The sequence below is a fragment of the Rhinolophus sinicus genome, chromosome 4 (assembly GCF_057876585.1).
Source record: "Rhinolophus sinicus isolate RSI-liver-muscle chromosome 4, RSI-T2T, whole genome shotgun sequence".
In the NCBI taxonomy this organism is placed as follows: domain Eukaryota; kingdom Metazoa; phylum Chordata; class Mammalia; order Chiroptera; family Rhinolophidae; genus Rhinolophus; species Rhinolophus sinicus.
This window is the reverse complement of record NC_142504.1, coordinates 35,416,496-35,443,541: the sequence shown is the minus strand read 5'-3', so window position 1 is coordinate 35,443,541 and position 27,046 is coordinate 35,416,496. Positions and strand designations below refer to the sequence as shown.

At 34.4% G+C, this 27,046-nt stretch overlaps 1 protein-coding gene across 3 annotated transcripts in view; it reads left to right on the top strand.

The window, feature by feature from the left end:
* CFAP69 (cilia and flagella associated protein 69) overlaps nt 1–27,046 on the top strand; it is a 58,553-nt gene that overhangs the window by 29,364 nt on the left and 2,143 nt on the right. For all 3 annotated transcript variants that reach the window (XM_088797769.1, XM_088797771.1, XM_088797772.1), the window contains 10 exons: nt 645–861; nt 3,415–3,579; nt 6,350–6,468; nt 7,986–8,104; nt 15,381–15,462; nt 18,175–18,367; nt 22,940–23,077; nt 23,666–23,742; nt 24,908–25,105; nt 26,859–26,945. In XM_088797769.1, coding sequence (XP_088653895.1) covers nt 645–861; nt 3,415–3,579; nt 6,350–6,468; nt 7,986–8,104; nt 15,381–15,462; nt 18,175–18,367; nt 22,940–23,077; nt 23,666–23,742; nt 24,908–25,105; nt 26,859–26,945 — 1,395 coding nt within the window. The remainder of the gene's footprint in view (nt 1–644; nt 862–3,414; nt 3,580–6,349; nt 6,469–7,985; nt 8,105–15,380; nt 15,463–18,174; nt 18,368–22,939; nt 23,078–23,665; nt 23,743–24,907; nt 25,106–26,858; nt 26,946–27,046) is intronic.

Sequence of the window (27,046 nt, the reverse complement as noted above, 5' to 3'; positions counted from 1 at the left end):
TCTTGTGAACCACAAGTATGCATCAATCAGCATTGGCTACAATATTAATAACTGATTGTCACATAATAGCTATGCATCCTTTTTTTATTTTTATTGAAATCATGAATTTAATATAATTTTAAAATTCTAGGCATGTAATTAAATATGACTCGTGATCTGACTGGCATTCATTGGACAGAATATTTGTATAAGTCCTGTTGTGTGTGCTTAAAAATTAGCCCTAGTCATTACTTCAGACAAAACTGATTTTTATAGTACACATTTGAGTCTGTGAAATGTTTCCTTTAAAATAAAAAAAAAGGAGAGAAGAGAGAAATACCAGCAGTTTATTTGCCCCAAATTTTCTATTCCTGTGGTTTTAAGATAAGGAGGAATTAAACTACATATATAAGCAGCATAGATTTTAAAAAAATAATGCTTACTTTATATTATTTATTGTCAGCTACAGAGTACATATCACAGAAAGAGGGGATCATAGCCAACTGTTGTTATTATTAAGTTGTTTTTATCTTTTTTGGGTGTTCACATAGGTTGAGATCTTTAGGAAGGAAATATTTTGAAATGATCAATAAAATATCAAATTGGAAATGTTTTATCTTATTTTCTTAGATTTTTAACAAAATACTGCCTGCCCTTTCTCATAGCTACTAATTGATGGCAGAGTTGTTTTGGCTTTGTTTACCTATGTTAAAAAGCCTGAGAAACACAAAATAATTGAATGGTCCGCAGCACAGTATGAAGAATTACAACTGCATGCAATTGCCACTTTGTCATCAGTGGCTCCTTTATTAATAGAAGACTATATGTTGTGCCAGGGAAATGCTCGAATCCTGGCATTTCTAAAATGGTGTGAGAGCGAAGGTGAGTGGTCTTTCAAGATTCCTGTCAAAATTCTAATCTAATATATGGGGAAGGAGATTTGACTTTGGGTGGTGAGCACACAATGCAATATATATAGATGATATATTGTAGAATTATACACTTGAAATCTATATAATTTTATTAACCAATGTCATCCCAATGAATTTAATAAAAAATTCAAACTACATATTTTAATTGAATTTTCAAAATATGCATAGAAAAATATTTAAAAAATTAAAGCAAAGAGTAAAACATAAATCTGTCTTCCTCTGATTTTGATGTTATTCACATGTTTTAAGAAAAAAAGATCTGAAATTTCATTTAAAATCAGACAATAAACGTCATAACTATAGCTGATGCACACCTCTCAGTAAAGAAAAAAAAATAATACATACAATCTGCCATAAAGTTTTGTATAATTAGGCCTATCCAACAATTATACTAAGTCCTGGCAATATTTTAATTATTCATTCAACAAATATTTGTCGAATGTGCCATAGGTACCAGATACTGTTTTAGCAGCTAAAGATACATTTATGTTCAAAATAAATAAAATCTACCTTCATGGGGCTTAAAATCCAGATCTCACATCAGAAGTAATGATGCCACATGTAGTCTACCAAATTAGCAGCATCCCAATTTGTTGAATATTTTATTTCAATTCTCATAATTCTTATAAAAGAAATAAGAAATACATCTTTTTAAAAAATATAAAAAGAAGATACTGCATTCTTTTCTGATAGTATTTTGCTCTAGAAATAATTTTATATTGTGCATTTTCATTCGATCAGGAATATCACTCATGTATCCATGAGAGAGGAAAAACATGATAGCTCATTTTTTTCTCTAATTTCTAATACGCTGAGTTACTAAATTTAGTCTTGTTAAATTACTCCACACTAAATGAAACAATTCTCCTATCCTTTATATCATTCATGTTTACAGAAGATAGTATCATTATCGTACTATTTATGTTTACCGAAGACTGTAAGCAAAAGACAAAAGGCTGCCTAATAAGAGGAAGACTGATAGCTAACAGTTACTGAGTACCTACTATGTGGTAGGTCTTAACCACCTTACAAGTATTAACTCATTTAGTCCACACAACAGATCTAGGAGTTATAGGTACTATTGTTATCCCTGATTATCGGATGGGTAGAAATCAATAAGAGAAATTAAAAAACTTGTTCCCAGCCAAACAATGAGTGGCAGAGCCAGGATTTAATGCAGGCAGTCTAGCTCCAGGACCCACATTTTTAACCAATACACAATACTCAGAACAGTATTTTGAACTTTTTTTTTTTTTATCTTTAAACATAGAGCTACTTCTAAAACAACCTTATAAAGAAAAAAGGAGGACTTGCCTTGCTATTTTTCAAGACCTACTACCATGAAGCTATACTAATTAAAACTGTGTGGTACGAGGCCAGGAATAGACCAATGAAATGGAATGTATGGGATTCTGGCCTTATCAGAGATGATATTGCCAGTCAATGAGGGAAGGATGGTGCTGGGGCAGTTGGTCCTCCAGGGGAAAAAATAAAATTAGATCCTTTCACCTTGTTTAAAAAAAATCAGTTACAAAATGAATTAAAGCCTTAAATATGAAAAGTTAAATTGTAAAATTATTAGAAGAAAACATGGGAAAATATCTTTATGATAACAGGGTAAGAAAAGATTTTTAAAAATCAGAAGAGCTTAAACTATACAGGAGAAGACTGATGCATTTAACTACTGTAAAACTTAGAAATGTCTCTATGACAAAATCTGAGTAAAATATAAATCTACAAATTGAGAGAAGACATTTACTACCCCTGTGACTGATAAAGGATTAGAATCCAGGTTCATAACTCCTACATATCAAAAAGGAAATAACTCTGTAGAGAAGTAAACAGAGAGACTGCCAAGTGACAGAGAAAAATCTCAGTTTTCTAAAAGACTTTAATAGATTTTCAACCGCATTGGTAATCAGAAATGCAGATTAAGATAACAATGAACTACCATTTCGCATTCAACAGATTGGGAAGACTCTATTAGTCTTACACATTATATCCATATAACCACTTTGGGAAACAATTTGGCAACTTCAATAAAATTCAATATGGGTATAACCTGTATGATTCACATGGCAAAACTCGTTTCACATGGTGTCACATGGCAAAACTCTTTTCAGTGGGAATGAAAAGACATAAACCAGAATGTTCGTTGTAGCAGTTTGTACTAGTGAATGGCAAAACTGTGATTTATTTCTAAGACGAATGCCAAAAACAATTAAAATGAACAATCTAGATCTACTTTTGACAATGTGAATAATTTGGAAAACAATGTTGAGTAACAGAAGCAAGTTACAAAAGATACATACAATATGATACATTTGAAGAATATTTAAAAGCACGTATTTCTATTCTGGAAATAAAAGGAGGAAGGGGAAGGAATAATATTTCTCTAAAAAACAACTTATAGTTAGATATAAGATGTCTGATATATTCAGTTTTATCATTTGAAATGTTTTAAGTTTCTTGATGAAAGTAAATTATTACTGTTTCTTTACAGATTCCTTCTTTATTCACGGTAACAGTTTTCATGGTACAGGCGGCCGTGGCAACAAGCTCGCCCATATGCGTTACACCTTAAGGCTCCTGAGAGCCATGGTCTCCCTTGAGGATGAGACTGTAAATGCGGACCTTTGTGAAAAGAGAGCAATTCAGCAACTGATAGGTAAACATAGCATGTTTGGTACTGATGGAAGTAGACTATATATAAGTTAGAAGTTTTGTTTGCAATGTTTTCTACAAATTTATTTTGTTTTTATAGCTGAGACACTCCTAAATATTTTCTTGATTTTTGTTTCATATTGTTGCTAGAAATCAGTTTCTTTACTGAAACTCATCCCTTACACATTTGTTTTCTCAATTCAGGTACTATTTTATTAGGGCTATTTTTTTTTTAATGGGCTATTGTTTGTTTCATTCTTCTAATAATAAGATCACCACTTTCTGGCCAAGCCTTTTGGAGTCATTTTAAAAGAGGATAATATTACATTTATCAGTGCATCTGATGTACCAGAACACTGATACAATGGTACATACAGAAATGTACACTGGAGCTTCTTTTCTAACATGAAATATCAGGAGATCCTTGATTTTCAACTTAGAATCAACTATGCTAAGTCACTTTATCCCCAAAATACATCACATGTGAGGTCAGTGTAAAATTCAGAAACCCACACAAAAGCTTTTTACCTTTTGTTAAGTAAAAAATAAATAGTCCTCCAGCCCTAACCTTTTCTGTTTGAAAAGTAAGAGCTATTTCAGTCATATTCATATTCAGTGTTTGCCTCCTGAGTAAGTGACATAATTTGCTGGATGTCAATTAATTACAAATGCCTCCTCAGAAACTCTTCTGCCTATTAAATTGAAGTGCCTACTCTTCTCTCATTAGTGGAATGGAGTGGTGCTCTCTAATAATAATACTAGTAAGCAAAATAAGGATATCGAAAAGGGGGCCGGGCAGAAATATTCACTTCCTTGATGAGTTTGCTTAGGATGACCAAACCTGAAAGTAGATTTTCTCACTTGTGTGCACATTCCATGGTACAGAACTCAGTCCTAAGACCCCTAGCCTAACTGGATGGAGTCAGGAAATACAGTTCCCATATGTCCGAGAAGAAGTCTTAACCTTACCTGGGTGGGAAGTGGGGCAGGGAAATGGGAAAACAAATAGCAAGGGTTCTTTTCTTAGCACCTTCTCCCTTTAACTTGAAAGAAGTTGATCTTTATCATGTGAGTTCTTATTGAATCTAACAGAGGGCTCTGCAGTAGTAATATGCTCAACAAATATAACTGCATTGTAAATGTACGTGTTTATACACCTTCCGTATAGGCACTTGGATTACAAACACGCACAGAGCGGACACTGGCGACCTTGCCCTTAATGAGAACAAAAGAAAAGACGTATATCATAGAAGCTAGCGTGCGTTACCATGCTCCATCAGTAAGGCACCTAACGAGTCACAGAATAAACACCATAGAAACGAAAAGATTTGGGAAGTTTTCAAGTCGAGGCAATCTGAACAGGAACCTTTACTGAGTTGGAATGGCAGGCTACTTTCAAGAGGGGGGAAAAGGGACAGCCTGAACAGAGACATGGTGCTAAAATATACATGATGATGTGTTCAGAGCTAGCTTAAGTGGAGTCAAAGTTTCATGAAGACAGATACTGTGAGATAAGGTTAATTATCTGTCTCGTTAGGGGCCAACCCAGAAAGAGTTTTGAGTGGCAGATAATAGTTTTAACTCCATCCTCTTTAGGTATGGAGAACCACTCGTAGTTTTGATCAGGGAAGTTATGTGTATAATGCTGTTTTAGAGGAATCTGGAAAAAAATATATCGGATGATTTAGAATAGAACAAGGAGAGGGTAAAGGGAGGGAGTTAATTAAAGGATAGTGAATTATAAAGAAAATAATTCAATGTTAACATAACATGGGAAAGTGATGTGCCTGTACCCAGGTAGAAAGGAGAATGAGATCATCTAGAGAGGAGAAGCAGACCTGTGGGCAGACAGCTGGGTTTCCTATAAGGTGTTCCTGATAAAGGCACGGAGCTCCCTCCGTCTGTGGCCTGCCCCTGCACTGGGTCTCCAGCATGCTCAGCTGGCCTCCCTGGGTCTGATCCCCCACCTGTATTTCATCCTCACAGAACCAATAATCATCCCTTCAGGGCCACCTGTGAAGATAGCCTTTGATTTCCATGGTCCTTCTATTTTGGAAAATAGCTCCACACCTTCTGCTAATGCCAGTGACCTCTTTAACAGAAGAAAATGACTTTTGTTCCTCATTTAAAGCCTAAAGGAAAATTCCTTTTTGAGGCAAAATCTTATTGTAAATATCATTCCATCAGCATAAGTGGCTGTTTTCATGTCTTTTAAAATTTTGATTAGAAACAAGGGACAGATTTTAAAGGACATGGGAATACTGCTACCTAAAATTGTTGAGGACACTTTCATATAGACATAAGGAGAGGATGCAGAAAGAAGTAACAAGAACGGAAAACATACCTGTGGAGGTCTTCCACCTTGGATTAAAATGGACCCAATTAGCCATGAGGAGAAGAGATGAGGCAAGCTATGATCAGGCATTGTGGTCATATATTTACAAAGGCACTCATTTCTGCCTCATGAAACTTCATATTTTTAAACGGTTTTGTTTACTGAGCAAAGTACCAGGTTATTAGGGCCTCTTAATGACTCAACGTTAATTCTGTACTAGAACTTCTATATAGATGGGGCTACTGATTTATTAAGAGTTCAAAGAATCCATCTGTCATCATCTGTCTGCAGCTTCTAGGCAACTATGCAATAAAAATAGACCCTTTTAAAATGGTTTCTCTAGCTGAAATTTTCTAAGAAGGGATTTCAAAACAGTAATTGATCAAAATAAAAATACAGTATCTAATAACTTTACATTTTTTAAATTTTTTCATACCAGGAATCTTTAAAAATACAATTAGCAAGTCTAATGACAAGGAAGAGGCCATTGTTTTGGAAATTCAATCTGATATATTACTTATTTCATCTGGTCTTTGTGAACATAATATTCCTAGGAAGGTATGTATGCCTGTGAATCAAAGTTTTGTTTAGAGCTTTCAATCACCTAACACTTTCAACATTTTCTTAGTACTTGTCCATAAATGTTGATGTTCTTTAATCTTGTGAATATTTAATTTAATATTCTCTTATAATTAGAGTATAATTACATAAAGTATATAGATCTTAAATAGGTTTTAATGAATATATACACTAATTTAACCAATACCCCAATTAAAATATAGAATATTGTTAACGCTCTATAAAATGCTTTCATGCCCCTTACTAACCATTTCCCCACTTGACTCCAGGAAACTACACTTCTGACTTTTATCCCCATAAATTAGTTTTGACTATTTAACTTTATATTAATGGAATCATAGTACTCTTTCATATCTGGTTTCTGTCGTCTAGCATCATATTTCTGAAATATGTCTATGTTGTTGCATATATCAGTAGTAGTTTATTCCTTTTTATTGGTAAATAGTATTTCATTGTGTGACTATACCAAAATTTGCTTCTCCATTGCCCTATTAATAAACATTTGGGACTATTATGTATAAAGCATCAGTGAACATTGTTGTACTAGTCCTTTTGTGGACATAATGCTTTCATGTCTCTTGGGTAAATACCTAGAAATTGATGGATCATAAAGTAGGTGTATGTGTTTGAGAAATGGGCAAACAGTTCTCCCAATTGAGCTGTACCATTATGAATGCTGTTTTGGGTTTGAATTCGGTTCATACCTAAAACTAAAAGTTAAAAAAAAAGAGCTAATTCCCTTTGATCTTTTTTAACTCCATAGCAAACTCTGAGTCTCAGAAATTGATAACTTAAATAATAAGAGACAGAATTGAAAAGGTAAAACTAAAAAATTATGAAAGTTTCAATAGAGGGAATTTAGGGAGAGTTAACAGGAACAATAAACGCATACTTAGCTCCAAGCTTTGATGCAACTTCTCAAGCTTATATTCTACCACTCTGCCTGTGCTCTTCTGGAAAAATACGGTCTTGCTTACTGGGAAGCAGAACTGAACAACAAGGCAATGAGAAAGGTAATTAGCAAGGGACAAATATTAACTGGTAATAACTTCATATAAATTATTAAAGTTTTAACTACCATTTATATATTTATTTCTCTTTGGGGAGCATTAGAATATCTTCCATGATAGAATTTTAGCCTCTTAAATCAATTGTTTTTATCTAGTATTCATCTGACATGATGATTAACTACCGTGGAAGAAAATCTTATGGTTTGTTTTTCTAAAAGAGAGAGAAAGGGAAGAACAAAACATATAAAGGTAAACTAAGCTGGTCTATTGATTGATCCTTTCTCTTAAAATAATTAGCTTTACAATAGTTTGTCTTAAATTTCTGAGAACAAATGAATACAAGTTTTGGGGGGAAATATTGTGTTAAAAGGAGTATTTTCCTACTACTGTTGTATTTTTCTGGTAGAAAAAGTTTTAGGGAACAGGATGAAATGGGAAAGGAAAGGATTATTTATTTCTAGAAATAATTTTAAATAAATCTCTTAGGAAATTTTTGGAACTGAAGGAGTGGATGTAATTCTTCATGTAATGAAAACAGACCCCAAGCAGTTTCTGAGTGGATTAGGCTATAATGTACTTCTTTTTAGTACATTGGACAGCATTTGGTGAGTATTACTGTACCCCACTTAGATAGAATCACAGTATGAGGAAATTACCTCTAGAGCTATGTATGCCAATTGTCTTCCCTCAAAATCACACCAGGAAGAAAGCTCTCTCGATGTCTTTTTCTTTTCAGTAGTCCAGAAATGATACTTACAAATGTCCTTTGGAAGGTAATCTTGTCCATCACTCAAATATAGAAATCATTCTTGTATCTAAACTTAAATTCTTGTTTTTGTGATTTGAACCCATTCTATTTTGACCTAGTCTGAGAAAACACTAGCATCTATTATTACTCATACAGTATTCTTTTTATACTTGCAGACTGTTGAATTCCTTATTCATCTTTTCTTCAAGGAGTTGAAAACCAATATTGGTTAGGTATTTCCTAACCAATATTGTTTCCCAAAATTTATAGCATTCCTAAGGGCAAAAAATACTGCTTCAATATTAATTTATGAAATTTTGTCTTGGAGAAAACTACTTGAGTTTCATGTATCATTCACATTTAATACATTTCTTTAGTTCTAGTTGGGTGGTATTTATGAAAGTCACATTGCAACACATTTGTTAAAAAACCGCTGATCACTGTAGATCAAATGGACCTAACAGACATACACAGAACGTTCCACCCAATAACAGCATATATATTCTTTTCAAGTGCTGTGATACTGTGATTTATAAGAAATATATGGGGGTGCCAAAAAAAATGTATACACATTTTAAGTGATGTTATCTATGTATTACTTTTTGAAGTTGAATTGAATTACAGTAGCAATGTGTAGTATGACATTCATTGAAAAGATGGCATTAATCAAATGAATGCTAGTGTCACCATGCGACAGGCAGGACACGCAAAGAAAATGGCAGAAGCACGGTTGTCATTCGAGGAGCACAAGACCACCAAGACATGAGAGCTTACCTCAATGAGAATTTGCCAGGACAATGGATAAGACAAAGAGGTGGGGTTGAGTTACCCTCACGTTCTCCTGACTCAACACCCCTTGATTTCTACCGATGGGGGACCTTAAAGGATGTGGTAGACCATAGAAAACCAGCTACACTGGCCATACTTCGGGAAGAAATTGAAATGGCATGCATAGCGATACAAGTGGACACTTTGGTCAACATTGCTGAAACAATAGTTCACCATAATAAGAAGTATCTGGATGTTGATAGTAACCATTTGAGCACCTCTTGTAATTGCAGAAGTCAAACATGACTTGTATTCATATTTTGTTATCAGTATATATTATTACAATTTTAACACAGTTTTTCCTTTCTTAAAATGTGTATACATTTTTTGGCACCCTCTGTATATTTGTTCCATTTCTAGTACAGAGTTCCTAAAACTCTTGTAATTTCCTAGTCAATAACAACAATCAGAACATCTTTTTTTTTATATTTCATCTTTTATTCTCAGTCCCTATAATAGCTCCAGAGTAATAAATATTAGTGTCTTTTGTTATTCCTAATAAGTCCCTTTCAACCACATCTGAGTTTATGTTAATACAGTGATTTTTGGAAAGCCCCTAGATAACCACAGAATAGGGGGCTGGTTGCCAAGGAAACCAACCATATGATTGATTAGAGAGTTAAAACTTCACCCCTACCCTCAACCTCCAGGGAGGTGAGAGAGACCAGACATTGAGTTTCGTCATCAATAGCTAATGATTTAATCAATCATGCCTATATAGTAAAGTCTCCATAAAAATCCTAAACTATGAAATTGAGAGAGCTTCCAGGTTGGTGAATACATGGGGGTTCTGGGAGAGGGCATGGGCATTCCATGCCCCTTCTCCCATATTTTGCATCTCTTCCATCCGGCTGTTCCCAGGTTATATGCTTTTATAACAAACCAGTAATTTAGTAAATACACTGTTTTCCTTCGTTCTGTGAGCCTCTCTAACAAATTTTTCATCCCGAGGAGGGGTAGAACATCTGATTAATAGCTGGTGGGTCCGAAGCTCAGATGACAACCTAGACTGGTGTCTAAGGTGGGGACAGGGAGGCAGTGCAGTCTTGTGGGACGGAGTCCTCAACCTGTTAGATCTGTTTCTAATTCCAGGTAGACAGTGTCAGAATTGAATTCAATTGTAGCACACACAGTTAGTCTGCAAAGAATTGGAGAAGTGGTGTGGGGTAAAAAAAAAAAAAAAACGATACATTTGGTGGCCAAAAGTGAAGTATTGAGAGGAGACAGAGATTTTTTTTCTTTTTTTACAAGCACATATGCAATATTCTCAGGATAGATCACATGCAAAGTCACAAAACAAGTCTTAAATTTAAGAAGACAGAAATCATTCGGAATGTCTTTTCTGACCACAATGGAATAAAACTAGAAACCAATAACAAAAAGAAATCAGGAAAACTCATCAATCAATGGAAACTAAAAAACAAACTCTTGAAATAAGCACTGGGTCAAAGACAAAAACAAAAGAGAAATTAAAAAATTTCTCAAGACAACTAAAATGAAAATGCAACATACCAAAACTTATGTAATACAGCAAAAGCAATACTAAAAGAGAAGCTTACAGTGATAAATGCCTACAATAAAAAAAGAAGACTCAAACAACCTAACTTTCCACCTCAAGGAACTAGAAAACAAAGAACAAACCAAGCCCAAATTAGGAGAAAAAAGGAAATAATAAAGATTATAGAGCAGGCAAATGAAATAGATAATAGAAAAAACATAATAAAACTAAGAGTTGTCTTTTTAAAAAGATAACAAAATTGACAGACCTTTAGCTAGACTCAGAAAAAAAGGGAGAAGACTCAAATAAAATAATATATGAAAGAGAAGACTTCACAACAAATGCCACAAAAAAAGTGATTAAGGATAGTATTATAAATAACTATATGCCAACAAATTGGACAATAATAGAAGAAATGGATAAAGTCCTAGAAACAGACAACCTACCAAGACTAAATCAAGAAGGAATCGAAAGCCTAAATAGACCAAGGAAATTAAATTAGCAATCAAAATCTCCCAACAAAAAAAAGTCCAGGCCCAGATAGCTTCACAGGTAAATTTTACCAAATATGTAAATAATACCAATCCTTCTTAAACTTCCAAATTCATTTCATGAGAAACAGCATCACTGTTATACCAAAGCCGGACAAAGACACCATACAAAAAGAAAACTACAGACCAATATCCCTGATTAACATGGAAGCAAAAATTCTTTAGAAAATATTAGCAAACTAAATTCAGTATTACATTACAAGTATCACACACCATGACCAAGTGGGTTTTATCCCTGGGATTCAAGAATGGTTCCATATATGCAAGTCAATCAGTGTGCTTGAATGAAATAAATATCACATCGTCATCTCAATAGATGCAGAAAAAACATTAGAAAAAAATCAGCATTCTTTTATGATAAAAACTCTCAACAAAATTAGGTAGAGAAGGAACTTACTTTGACAAGTAAAGGCCACGTATGAAAAGCCTACAGCTAACATCACACTCAGTGATGAAAAGCCAAAAGCTTTTCCTGTAAGATGAGTAACAAAGCAGGGCTGCCCACACTCACCAGTTTTATTCAGCACACTATACGTCCTAGTATAAAAAACATCCAAATCAGAAGGAAGAAGTAAAATTATCTGTTTGCAGATGACATGATCTTGTATGTAGAAAATCCTAAACACTCTTCCAAAAACGCTGTTAGAACTAATAAATTAACTCCTTAAAGTTGCTGGTTACAAAATCAACATACAAAAATCAGTTGCATTTCCACACATTAATAATGAACTATCTGAAAAGGAAATTAAGAAAACAATCACATTTGCAACGACACCAAAAAGAATAAAATACTTAGGAATAAACATAGCCAAGAAGGTAAAAGACTTACACACTGAAAACTATAAAACACTGATGAAAGGTAAAAAGCAGACACAAATAAATGGAAAAACTTCCTCTACTCATGGATTGGAAAAATTAATATTGTTTAAATTTCCATACTACCCAAAGTTATCAATGGATTCAATGCAGTCCCTATTAAAATCCTCAGCTATTTTTTTATAGAAATAGAAAATACAATCCTAAAATTCATATGGAACCACTAATCTTCAGAGAAATGCAAATCAAAACTATAATATGCTATCACTTCACACCTGGTGGGATGATTATTATCAGAAAAAGACAAGATACAAGTGTTGGCAAGGTTGTGGTGAGAAGGGAACCCTTGTACACTGTTGGTGGGAATGTAAAATGGTGCAGCCACTATGGAAAACCAATTTGGAGGTTCCTCAAAGAATTAAAAATAGAACTACCATATGACCAGCAGTCTCACTTCTGGGTATTTACCCCAAATGATTGAAATCAGGATCTTGAAGTATCAGCTGCACTATGTTCATAGCAGCATTCGTCACAATAGCCAAGATATGGAAACAACCCAAATGTCCATCAGCAGATGAATGGATAAAGAAAATGTAATGTCTATATATACAATGGAATATTACTCAGACTTTAAAAAGAAGGAAATCCTACCATTTGAAATAACAGATGGACCTGGAAGACATTATGCTAAGTAAAATAAGTCATTCACAGAAGGGTATCCCTTATACATGATTTCTCTAAAATAGTCAAAATTATAGAAGTGGACAATGGTATGTAGCTAGTAGAGTGAAAGGGTGAGGGGGGTATGAGGCGTTGTTCAATGGGTATAATGTTACAATTGTTAGTAAATTCCAGAGATTTGTTAGACAACATAGTGCTTATGGATCTACTATACAACAGTGCCTATAGTTGACAGTAAGGTATTGTGTACTTAACAATTTGTCAGGTGGGTGAATCTCATGTTAAGTGTTCTTACTACAAAAACAAACAAAAAACACCAAGAACACAGGAAAACTTTTAGAGGTGTTGTTTTTATTACCTAGATTGTGGTGATAGTAACATAAGTATATACATATGTCCAAACTCACCAAATTGTCTATATTAATTATATGCAGATTTTTGTATTCCAATTATATCTAAATAAGTTGGGAGTGGGGAAACTCTAATGAGTACTACTTCCCATAAGATCAAGTAACTAGTTTCACCCATTGCAAATTCACTATATCGAGAGCTGGAATACTCTGCTCTCATACAGATGGATACATTCCTATAGGAATGGGCCTTATCGGTTATCTAGTTTGTTCGTTCATTTGTTTTTTTACTGTAGAGACAGGAGGAATATAGTGATAACATGAAAACCTGATCTTAAGTTTCTTTTTTTTTTTTTTTTCTGATCTTAAGTTTCAACAGCCATTTCTTATTAACTAAAGCACTGCATTAAGCATAGTGAAAAATCCAGAGCTGAGTATTATTAGTACTACCTGTACTATCTACCAATATATTGATGCAGAGGTTAGTGCAGAAAATATCTTGAGGTTTTATTCCTTCTTCATTTAACACATCACAGTTATACTAAGATTAAAATTAATAGATGATGGTTTTATCTGTGTCTTTTATTACAATACAACTTCAAATCCTTTTGTATAAGAGATAAGGTAGAAATAACAGATAAGTAATAAGTTCAGTGTTTAATTGGTGATACCAGGCATTTGTTCTTTTTCCTTTTCTCAGGAACTTAAACTGAGGTAAGTTCTAGTATCTTGTTTATATTGATATAATAAAACAAGTTAGGAAGTAGTCTTTCTTTTATAGTCTATAGAAAGAGTGTATGTAAGATCGTTGTTATGTCTTTCTTAAATAATTAGTGGAATTCACCAATTAAGTTGTCTGTGCCAACTTTGTAGAAAGATTCTGAAATAATAGATTTTATTTCTTTAATATGTATACATGTCTGTTAAGATTTTCTGTTTCTTCTTGTGTAGGTTCTGATAAGATGCATTTTCCTAAGAATTTATTTATCTTGCCTAAATTTTCAAATTTACTGTCATATAGCTGTTTGTGACATCCTTTGAGTATCCTCAATGTCTTTAGTATACAAAGTGGTGCCTATTTTTTTTTCTTTCCTGGTATTAGTTATTGATTCTTTCTCTATTTTTTTTTCCTTGATGGGTATGGGTTTCACCAGGAATTAATGTTATTGGTTTTTCCAAAGAATCAATTTTTGTGCTTTGGTGATTCAATTTTTGTGCTTTGGTGATTCTAATATCTATATATATTTCATTATTGTCTATGTTTTTTTTCTTTGATTCAATTTACCTTTTCTGTTTTTTGAGATGGATGACAGGATCATAGGTTTCAACCTTTCTTCTGCTCTAATAGATCCATCTAAAGCTGTAAATTCTCCTCTAATCATGGTTTTAGCTCCAACCCACAAGTTTTAATATGTTCTATTTTTATTATCATTAAGTTCAAATTATTTTCAAATTTTCATTGTGACTTTCTTTTTGACCTTTGAGAGATTTAGAAGTATATTGTTTAATTTCTGAACAAATGAGAATGTTCTGTTTTTTCTTTTCTTGTAATTGTTATGAATGAAAGAGGTAAAAGGCAGCCCATGATAGGCATCAGAGAGTATTACTTCAAAAGTGGGAACAAAATAAGCACAGTTCATACCCAGAGGTGGTAAAACCTGGAACCACCTGAGTGGAAGGAGCCAAGCTCATGGCCTTTATGCACCTCACCCCACCCACCACCACTACACACAACCATAACAAACAAGGCAGCAGAAACAAGTGTCTTTTTCTTTTTCAAGAGGAAGCTATGTCAAATAAGTACCAAAATTATTACTTATTACTGATAAATAAGTAATAATCACGTTAAATAGGAAAAGGACACAGGATATTGATCCCAGCAGGCGTACAACGCCTGGAGAAATAGAGGAGATCAGCCTCTGTTACTATTTCCCACCACCACCACCACCACTACCACCAGCAGCAACTTCAATCCCTCACTCCATGTGAGTCGCACAGGCCTAAGCAGCAGGCGCTTTAGCAAATAATCTCAACAGCAAAGATAAGAAGTAATTAAAAATCATCAAATGTTTGAGCCATACCGACACGGAGATAAACCTTGAAGAAACAGTTACTAGAGTAACTAGGGGAGACCTTTAAGAATAATTAATGTCATGAAAGCAAAGGAGAATATTGCATCTACAAAAAAGAATTAGGCGGTTATAAAAAAATTAACTGATATTGGTTTAAAATAGTTGAACTTAAACTACACTGGCAAAGTCTCCTTAAAGTTCAATTTTTTAAGTAAAAAAAAATTACTTGATTTAAGGGAATGAAAAATTCTTTGAAAAAAATTTTGATAGGAATAAACTCACAAATCGAGTTTAACAACAAATCTTTGTTAAATGCATAACTTCATTTTTATTTAAGGTGCTGCATTTTGGGATGTTATCCCTTAGAGGATTACTTTCTTGAAAAAGAAGGCATTTTTCTCCTTTTGGATTTATTGGCAGTAAGTATGATTATAACGACTGTAAAACAAAAAATAAATGTCTATATTAACCCTTTCCAAACTGAGTACCACAGAACATTATTCTGTGATACAAATGTACCCTTAAATCATTCAAATGTTTATTTTTATCAAAATCCCTATTAGAGATTTATAATATGCACTGGCATATTAAAAGTTCTGAAAATTCCTCCAGTGAAGAAGCCAGTTTATATAGGTCAGTGTTCCCAAACACATGACAGTAGAGAATTTTTATGGGGTTTTTTTTCCACCAAGCTTCAAAGAAACAATTTGTGAAGTGCTAGGCTATGTCAAAACCCTTCATCATTTATTAATAACTTCTTACTTCTTCTGTTAATATTAAAAGTTAAGGGCCACATTAGACAAACAAGTAAAGATCAGCATTATTTAAGAATCGCGTAGTTTATAGTTAATGTGAAGAGCTAGTGTGTCATGGACCATTTGACAGGATGAGCAGGATTGAGCATCCATACGAATCCTTCAAGGAAAGACACTTGCCATCTTGCAGCTGTGAAGAATGGCAAAGACCCTCATTTGTCCTCAGAGTAACCCCTTACTGACTGTCCTCAGTCTTAAGTGAGTCCATAGTCTAGATGATATGGGAGAAAAAGTGTAATTTTATTTCAATAAAACTTTGGAAGGTATTCTCGGAGAGTTCTAGCTATGTCACTGGTTGCTACCATTCTTGATTTTATTAACGGAATAACCTACTTTGGTTTAGCAAAAGTGCTAAAGTTATTTGTGTCCTTTGATCTTTCTGAAAGAAAATTAGTTGACACTGGAGAGAAAAGAGCAGACTCATTACATATGAAACACTGCAAACAAAAAAAAATAAGTAACTAATAATAGCAACAATAATAAAAATAATCCAGCTTGATAAACAGAAATGGGTCATAACCAGAAACCCTTGCGAAGTTCTGAAATTCAACTTAATACAGAAGGCTGTATATGTAGCTTTCCTTATATCCTGAATGATGAACAGCTCACCATGTTTCTCCGACAAGAGCACAAGTATGCCCAGAGGCACATGGTGTTGTGTCTGGGGTTCTCAAAAGCCACAAAATTAATCTGGTACAACTTCCTGGAATCTTGCTTTTTCTTAAAGATTTGGAAGTAAGGAGTTAAACTTGTACATATTAAGTACTTAAATTTAAGTTAATACTTAAGATTATACAGGCGACTTCAAAGACATTTCTCACTGTATTCACTCTCCTTCACCATTAGGGTTTCTTTGCTGGAAAGGCACGAAGACGGGGGTACGCAGAGCTGTATAGCATAGTGAGCAGAGGCTGGAATCAGTCTGAAAGGCCTCCAGTACTTGTTAGCCATCTAACTTGGACAAGTTATTGAACATCTCTGTTATCAACTTCTTCAAAACCGAGATAACAGTGTCTACCTCATGCCTTATTGCGAGGATTAGATGAGTGATTATGTGTGTGAGTTCGCACATGTGCACATGCATATATATATATATATATATATATATATATATATACACACACACACACACACACACACACACTTACATGCATTGGTTAGAAGAATTCCTGACACATATTTTTGCTATGTAAGTGTTTTCTATTATTATGAGTACAATTATTAGATTGTGCTTAATATATATTGAACCAATCAAGTTAATTATAAGTTATAAGCATTCTTTAATGAAGTTTTTATACCAACTAGAACTTTGGACATTTGCCTCTTTTGAAAGAGAAATATAAAAACAGAAAACTCATTTGATTGAGAGTTCTGCTTAATAGAATCTACTAAAGTATTTATTGAGTGTGCAATGATAATAATTGCTAATAGTGATTAAATATTGAGAGCTTCCTATCTGACAGGCAGTCACATATTAACACATCATAATAACTCTCTAAAGAAGGTAATATTATTACCTTTCATTTAATAAAAAAAAGGAAGCTGATAATGTTTGTAATTCAGACAACAGGTTTCCTGTTTCCTTTGCGATATTCTATTAGCTGTATACTATAAGAGTTAATCAACAAAAAATATTTCCAATAGAAGCCCTCACCGTGTGGAGGACATTGCTCTGGATAGACTTCTCTCTACTATTTTGGTTTTCTGAAAACTAGTTGTACCAAAACAAAGGAAATAGGCTTGATAATTTTTATTAAATTCTTAAATATTCTTATGGGTGCTGATTTTCCAAATACAAAAATTACAACTCATTTTGATTTATTTTGATATATGACTGCCATTTGAAATTACCATCAGTTATTCTCTTAGTAACAATGAGGTTATAGGTAGTATGAGTCTTTACAAACCTTAATAAGGCATGTAAATTGGAAAGACCCTATAATTACAGTGACCTATGCATAGCACAGTTGATGTTGCTCCACTTAAAATGAACATCTTTACTGATTTTTACAATCTCCCTTTTTCCTAGTCAACCAAATCAGTTACATTTTTGGTCATGACGTATGTTTATGACTACATCAGAATCACATTGAATCTTTTTATTCTTTTTAACTCCTAATGTTTGAAAATGTATTCATTAAAATGAGTATTTTAGCAGGAGATTATCTTAAATCATACTTAATCAGAGTTTGAATTTTATAAGTCAATCATGTAGAAGAAACACTGATTAATACAAATGTTTCTCCTTTTTTTTTAAGGCAATAGTTCTTTATATATATTACAACTTTTTTTTCTTTTTCTGTTTCCTTGTAAAAGTTGAACCAAAAGAAATTCTGTAATCTAATACTTGGAATAATGGTTGAATTTTGTGATAATCCCAAAACTGCGGCTCATATCAATGCTTGGCGAGGAAAGAAGGACCAGACAGCTGCTAGTCTTTTAATAAAATTGTGGAGAAAGGAAGAAAAAGAATTAGGAGTAAAACGTGATAAACATGGGAAGATAATTGGTGAGTGTGTTTATAATTGTTAGTAGAAGCACTTAAATACGTATTTTTAAAAAGAGATCTTTAAAAGATACTAGGAAAATATGAAGACTTTCACCCATTTGTTTAAAGTTCTTTTCACAGGGTTTGCAGGTCTTGGTATCATGAATTTTATTTGATTAGAAGAAAACTGAGTAAATTAGCAGATTCGTATTTTTATAGAAAATTTCAGAAAATGGTGTTTGACTATATTTTTTAAATATTTTTTTTATTTTTCAATTACAGTTGACATACAATATTATATTAGTTTCAAGTGTACAACATATGATTAGACATTTATATAACTTATGATCACCCTGATAAATCTAGTACCCATCTGATACCATACATAGTTATTACAATATTAACTATATTCCCTTTGCTGTATTGTACATCCCCATAACTATTTTGTAATTACCAATTTGTAGTTCTTAATTTCTTTCCCCTTTTCAATCATCCTCCCAAACGCCTTTGATCTGGCAACTGTCAAAATGTTCTCTGTATCTGTGAGTTTGTTTATGTTTTGTTCATTTATTTTGTGTTTTAGATTCCACATATAAGTGAAATCATATGGTATGTCTTTCTCTATCTGATTTACTCCACTTAGTACAATGCCCTCTAGGTCCATCCATGTTGTTGCGGGTGTCAAGATTCCTTTCCTTTTTATGGCTGAGTAATATTCCGCTGCATACATGTGGAATATTCCACTGCATAGATGTGGAATTATCTTTATCCATTCACCTATTGATGGACTCTTAGGTTGCTTCCATATCTTGGCTATTGTAAATAATGGCTGCAGTGAACATATGGATGCATATGTCTTCATGAATTAGCTTTTTGGGTTTCTTTGGATAAATACCCAGAAGTGGAATTATTGGGTCTTTCTTTATTTATTCTTGTAACCATTGTTTTAAAGTCTGTTTTGTCTGGTATAAGTATTGCTACCCCAGCTTTTTTTTTTTTTTTCCATTTTCATGAATTATCTTTTTTTCAATCTGAAGTGAGTCTCTTGTAGGCAGCATATATAAGGGTCTTGTTTTCTTATCCATTCAGCCAACCTATGTCTTTGGATTAGAGCATTTAATCCATTTACATTTAAAGTAATTGTTGATTGTCAGAGGGTAAGAGGGGAGGAGGGTGGTAGAGAGGGTAAAGGGGATCCAATATATGGTGATAGAAAGAGAACTGACTCTGGTGGTGAACACACATTGTGATACATAGATGATGTATTACAGAATTGTACACCTGAAATCTATGTAACTTTACTAACAATTGTCACCCCAATAAACTTTAATTAAAGTTTGAAAAAAAATAAAGTAATTGTTGAGTACTTTAACAACAGATATGTATTTATTGCCATTTTATTATTCATATTTTTTATCTTTTATTTCTTATTATTTAAAAATTCCTTTAACATTTCTTGTAACACTGGTTTGGTGGTGACGAACTCCTTTAGCTTTTTCATGTCTGGGAAGCTCTTTATCTTTTCTTTTCTAAATAATAGCTTTTATGGGTACAGTAATCTTGGTTGTAGGACCTTGCTTTTTATCACTTTGAACATTTTGTGCCATTCCCTCTGCCCTGCAAAGTTTCTGTTGCAAAATCAGCTGACAGTCTTATGGGAACTCCCTTATAGGTAACTAATTGCTTTTCTAATTGCTGTTTTTAAGATTCTTTGTCTTTCACAATTAAATTAAATCAATTAAAATGATTCAGTCAATTAAAATGTCTTTGACATTTTAATTATGATGTGTCTTGGTGTGGGCCTCTTTGGGTTCATGTTGTTTGGGACTCTGTTCTTCTTGCGCTTGTATGTCTGTTGCCTTCTCCAGATTAGGGAGGTTTTCTATCATTTTTTGAGATAGGTTTTCAATTCCTTGCTCTCTCTTCTCCTTCTGTTACACCTATGATGTGAATGTCGATATGCTTGATGTCGTTTCATGCAGAGGCCCCTTAAACTATCCTTTTTTTTTTTTTTTTACTGTTCTATTTGGGTGTTTTCTGCTACCTTATGTTCTAAATTGCTAATTTGCTCCTCTGCTTCATCTGATCTACTGTTCATTCCCCCAATGTAGTCTTCATTTCAGTTATTGTATTCATTTCTGACTGGTTCTTTTTTTTAGTTCTCTATCTCCACCTTTTTTTTTCTGTCTCTTTGTTGAAGTTCTCATTGAGGTCATTGAGCATCCTTCTAACAAGTGTTTTGCACTCTGCATCTGGTAGATTGCTTGTCTCCATTTTTTTTAGCACTTTTTCTGGAGTTTGTCCTGTTCTTTCATTTCGGTCATGTTTCTTGGTTTCATTTTATCGACCTCCCTATGTTTGTTTCTATGTGTTAGGTATTCCTGCTATAGCTCTTGGTCTTGGTAGAGTAGCCTTATGTAGCAGGTGTCCTGTGGGGCCCAATGGTGTAGTCTCCCTGGTCACCTGAGCTGGGTGTTCCATGAATGTCCTTTTTGTGGGTTGTGTGTGCCTTCCTGTTGTAGTTGAGCCTTGATTGCTATTGGTACATCAATGGGAGGGAATGACCCTCAGGTGGATTGGTTGTGAGGACTGGCCATGACTTTAGTGGAAAAGCTGTTGTGCAGGGGCTGACTCCACAGAGCAGGATTCACTTTAGCAGGGCTCTGGTGCCTGCTCAGAGTACCCTTTGGGTGTGTCATTTGTAGAAGTGGTTGACTAGTGATCTGAAGCTGGCCACTGGGTGTGTTGGTTCTGAAGCCTTTTGGGAGGTACTCTGCTACAGACCAAGGTTAGCTGCTGCCTGTGCCCTGCCCAGGGCCATTTGGTATGAGCTACAAAGTGATCTGCGGATGGTTGCCACTTTTGCTGGGCCTGGGAGAGGCTAAGTTGCAAACTGAGGCCAGCTAGTGCTTGTGCCAGGCTTGGGGCTGTTTAGCAAAAGGTATGGGACATGCTGAGGCCAGATGCTACTTTTTGGGGGTTTGTGAACCTTTGAGAGATTTTAGGAAAGTCCACAACATGAGCCAAGGTGAGCCATTTGTATGGAAAAGCAACTGGAAGCAGTTTAGGTGGGCCCTTAAGTTGGATGCAGTGGAGTCTCAGGAAATCACTAGGGCACAGTAAATGGATTAACCAGGTTGATAGAGACTCAGATATGGTGGCTGCCTGGATGTACAGGCTGGGAGGGGGAGGGCTTAACAAAGGAACAATGACTTCTGTCTAGGAGAAAGCCACGCCTCCAGCCCTCACTCTGAAGCCAGTTAATTCAGTTCCTCCTTCTGTGTCCCTGGTGCCTTTTGAGCTGCTGCCCCAGCACTGAAGCTCAGAGCAAGTCAGTCTATCAATGAGTAAGTCTCTGCTTGGGCCCTTTAAGAGGAATGCCGGGGACTCCAGCCTCACTCAGGCACAATCACCACTGGTTTTCACAACCAGAATTTATGGGGACTTGTCTCCCCAGCACTGGAGCCCTGGGCTGGGATACCTGATGTGGTGCTGGGATCCCTCGCTCCTCAGGGGTACCTCAGCACCCAAACTATCCTTCCTGATTTTTAACACCACAGGTGGGTGTGGGACAAGCCCATTCCATGTCCACCTCTTTTACCAGTCTTGTAGTGGCTTCTTCTGTATGTCCTTAGTTGTAGGACTTCTATTCAGCTAGACTTCAGGCGATTTTCAGTGATGGTTGTTCTGTAATTTAGTTATAATTTTGATGTGGTCATGGGAGGAGGCGAGCACAGCATTTTCCTACTCTGCCATCTTAACCAGAAGCCTTTGGTTGTATTCTTTAGCTTGAAAAAAAACTATCAGTATTTCCCAAAAGTTACCTGCTTTTACAAATAGATTCAATAATATTTCATTTACCAATAAAATTTGGTATGTAAATAGAGTGCTTGAAAACACTCTTGGAAAAGCTATGGTATTTTGTAATTTAATTTTTATATGAAAGAAATAACTTTTCTAAATAAAAATAAATCAAATGTTTCATAAATTTCAATTACTAGAATCTAAATTAATGAAGTTTACAATATCAGAATCTATAGTTCATTTATTCTACAATGTTACATTACATTTTATAGACCTCTTAAGATTCTTATTATGGTTCATCTGAACTGTTAGTATTACCTATTTTTAAATGAAAATACTTCCCCTTTAACTTCTGATGATTTCTGTCTTTTGATTTTTTTTATTTCTGAGTTTTGATCTATAATGTCATGAAATAGTTTTTATATTTATAGCTTAATATATAGAAACCAGAAGCAAAGGAGATTACATCATTGTTAAACTGACATTGTTCAATTTCTGGATTTCAAAAATAGAAAAGTTACATAGGAGTTTCACTTTTTAAAAAGTAATTATGTGACATTTTCATATTTTACATAAATGATAAAAATAAAAGCTATAAGTTTTGCCACAGGATGGGGATGAAATCACAGGTTACTTATGTTTTCAAAAGAGTAACTAACCATCTACCTACAAGGCACTATTTTACTCTGTTATATATTTTATGATGTCTAGTCTAAAATCTCAAAATTAAATATTAATTTACTACAGTTTTTATCTGTCCTTTCTGTTTTCATGATATCTAATGATTAGATACAAAGAAACCTCTATTTACTAGTTTTCAAGAAGAGCAAAACATCATTCCACTGCCTGCTAACTGCCCAACTATTGCAGTTATGGATGTTGCCGAGAACATTAGAGCAAAAATTTATGCTGTGTTGGGCAAACTAGGTAAGAAGCTATTCATCAGATTCATAAGAGCTTCTCTGTTTTGCTAAGTATGTGAGTTGATTTTACTTTGGAATCCATTTTTCAAACTTGATGAACAAAAGTCCATCTATACAGATAAATGCAGGTTCCATTGTTAACCCAGTGCCCAGGGCACACCCCTGATCAATTAAAGCAGGGTGTGTGGTGCCCAGACATCACTATATTTTAAGTCTCCCATGGCAATTCCATGTGTGCAGGCAGGATTAAAGGCAGTTACTTTGGATGACTGGGCTTAAACACTAAAATTCTGCATCGCCTGAGTTGGTTTAAATCCTTGCTTCTTATTAAGGAAAAGTCCTCACCATTCAGGTTCTGAAAGTACAATGTCATGGTCTCACCACAGTACAGAAAGTATTCCTGTTTAACAACTAGATAAGGATGACGTGGCAGAGGTTTGTTAGTAGGAAGAAGTCAGAAGGCAGAAGTAACTTTTTCATAAATCAAAATGAAATCAAAGGGAACTGTTTGCACTTATTTTTATGATAGATGTCTGCGTTTTGGAGTCACTTGTCCTGTTGAAGTAATTCTCTCTTTGTAACCTTTGTTTAGATTTTGAAAATTTACCTGGCCTATCCGCTGAAGATTTTGTCACCCTCTGTATCATACATAGATATCTTGATTTTAAAGTGAGTACCTTCTTAAACTTGTGATTAAAATCCAGTATGGCAAAAAGCCAGTTGGGAAATAAAAGATCCCTTCACAGTTGTGAGCAATTGCTCACGTACTGGGTAGTTTTTACTTTCCATCTGATACTATTCAAAAAACATACACTCGATTGTGTGTTTTCCATGGGATAAGATTTCATCCAACTATTAGTTTATTAAAAAAGGTGGTTGTTACTGACCTAGAGCTATTCAGAAGCCTAACATAATGTTTAAAATATAATTTCTTCTCCTTATCAATAATTAGGAGCTAGAATTAAATTAATTATTGCTTATTAAAATAAATTATTACTACGTATTTTATTATCACTTTACATAATGATCAAATATCAATGATAGGATGTTAGGTTGCTTATGTTGCTGGTTATATTCTTGTTAAATAAATGTGTTTGAAGTTTCAGGAAAGTAAACATTTTCTTCTACTAATATTAGTATACTCTGTATTCGAATGTTGTAAATGAATAAACCTCTATATTTTCAAATAAAAACAAGACTAAATTTTATCCCTCTCCTGAATATATAAATTTTTCTCAAAATGTAAACATACTCAAGCACATTAATTTCCAGACAACCCAGAATATGAGATGGAGCTATCGGCATGATTAGAACTATGGAGTTAAGAACTTGAGATTCAATTATTGCCTTAGCTAGAAGGGGAGGGGCAGGGCCTTATTTCTCAGGGTGGCTGCGTTCTAGAGTCCCAGGAATTGCCATGTTCATTGTCCTATAAATTGAGCTTGACCTAGCCTTCAATGCAGAGCTTTAAGAAGGAAAGCATTCAGTAGTTCAGGAGGATGAGAGGAAAGCAGCAGTTTCTACAGCTGTAAAAACAGACTGACTATAAAAACCAGAGGGCAGTGATGATGGCAGTGAACTAGACTGAAGTAATAGAGCCTCATCTATGAATATCTTATCATTGAGAAACATTTGGTAAATTACCTCTGAATACTCAAATGTAACTCGTGCTCCAAATCGTTCCCAATGCACTTAACCTATTCTTAAAAAGTAAATTCGGAAAAGCTGATCGGTGTTAACTTCGGAACAACAATCCAAATAAAGTATTAGCTAAAACTGAGTCGTTTATTTTTGGTTAATTTCACTTTTTTAAACTTAAACTTTGTTATAACAGATTGGAGAAATATGGAATGAAATATATGAAGAAATAAAATTAGAAAACTTAAGACCAGTCACTACAGATAAACATATTTTGGAAGCGATTACAACAGCGTCAGAAAATATTGGGAAGATGGTTGCTTCTCTGCAAAGCGAGATAATTGAAAGCCAAGCACGCCAAGATGTGCAAAATGAACAAAAAGTATATGCAAAAGTAAGCCACAGATACCACTGAGGCACAAGATGATAATTTCATTGTATAAACTAGTTGAAGTTATCCGTAGGATATACTTGTCTTACTTGTGAATGTTTTAGCACTTAAGTTGTTTTCTAGTTTTATAGTTACTTTCAGTGTCTTTGTACAATTTTTAAAGACACCATGGAGTTAAGAGCTTGATGTTTGATTGCTACATTCAATGCTGTTTGGAGGCATTATATAATAATTTTACTTCTACGGGCCTATCTTTTAAAAGGTAAACATTGAGACACTCCCATTTTTCAAAATGTCAAACTGAGTTCCAAACATTGTGGGCTATTTAAATGTATACATTCAGCAAATCCTGACAATCAGCATGTCTCTGTGACTATCGCTATAACCTTGCTAATAAAGTTGGCCTCATCCCTAACTGTGATAAGGCCTCACTGGTGTGCCAACCAGAAGCATAGCCATAAGCTCCATCCTCACCTCAGGGCTAAAACATGTACTGTGAGCGTTTTGTAAATCTAGGATAAACTGGTCTCTGACTTTAGCTAATCAGAAAACACCTGTCAGGAAAACATAAGCCATTTTCCTAAAGCTTTACACAGGTGGGAAACTGACACGTCAGAAGCTTTTGATCAAATAGGTTAAGTGACTATTTAAATTATCTTGTCCACAGACACAAAGATAATGTAGATTCCCCATTTATGCTTGCTGGTCCTTCATGACTATAGTGAAATATTTAAAGCCCTTTATGGTGATTTCCAAAGTGTGTTCTATTGCCTGCTCTTTTCACATGGACTATTAAATGTTTATAGCTTCAGCCTCGTGGGACTCTGTCTGTATCCACCTATGAATTCCGCTCCAACTTAGGCACCTCCCTGCTTGAAACTTTTGTTTGCTAAGAGTTTTTATTGCATGGATGCTGCCATTTAAAGCGTTGATTTGCTCTCAAGCGGGGTAGCCCTGTTGGAAGTTGAGCTGCCTCGTGAGTTCTGTTAGACGGCAGAATGTCTGCTGTGTGGACTAGCTATTGCCAATTTGTTGGTTATTGTTGACTTGTTATGGCTCTGACCCCACTTGTTTTTTTAGCAGTTGTTTAATTAAATACTCTTAGGTTCATGATTTAAACTCAACAGTATATTTTACCCAAGCAAAGGCATGTGTATCCTCTGACTATATATGTGTATTTAGTGGCTAGCCTGTTGAGTATAGTTTTCGCAGTTTGTTAGTTACCTCCCTAGATTGCATCACCATAAAAACTCAGCACTCTCAAAAAAAAAAGAAAGTGAAAAATGCTTGTCTTGCTGCAGTCATAAATTAGAAGTAGTTTTACAAATATGATCTTGCTTAACCTATTATCAGTGGCAGCAGGAATCTCTTTATGTTCTCTTATGAATTTGCTGTTGGGTCACTTACATATTTTGTTCTGGATTGTTATCCGTCTTCACAAGTGATAATCATGGAAGACAATCAGTCTTGCTGAGAATGATTATTGGTATTTTTATATTTTCATAACAACAGTTTTACATTACATTTCATGGAAAGTAGTTCAAACCTTAGACACATAATAAGGGAAGGATTTCTTTTTCCTTATTCATTCTTTTGCCTTTTAAGTTGTTGAACATTATGATTACTCTAATCCTTCTGCTAGTCAGCCTTAAATTTTGCCTTGGCAAAAAGTAGGTCTTCCTTCAAAGTAGGGGCTTTCATGCCCATTGGTATCTTTTCATAGAAACTAAACTCTTAATTACATTTCTCATTTCAGATCCAAGCCTCCCACAAGCAAAGAGAATTGGCTAATAAGTCATGGGAAAATTTCTTGGCTAGAACATCAAATGCTAAAACTTTAAAGGTAGGATTTTTAAAAAATATTGAGATATCCACAACTAATAGCCAACTTTGACAGACTTCTTCAGAAATAAACGTTCATCCATCTTTTTCTGTTGAGCTTTC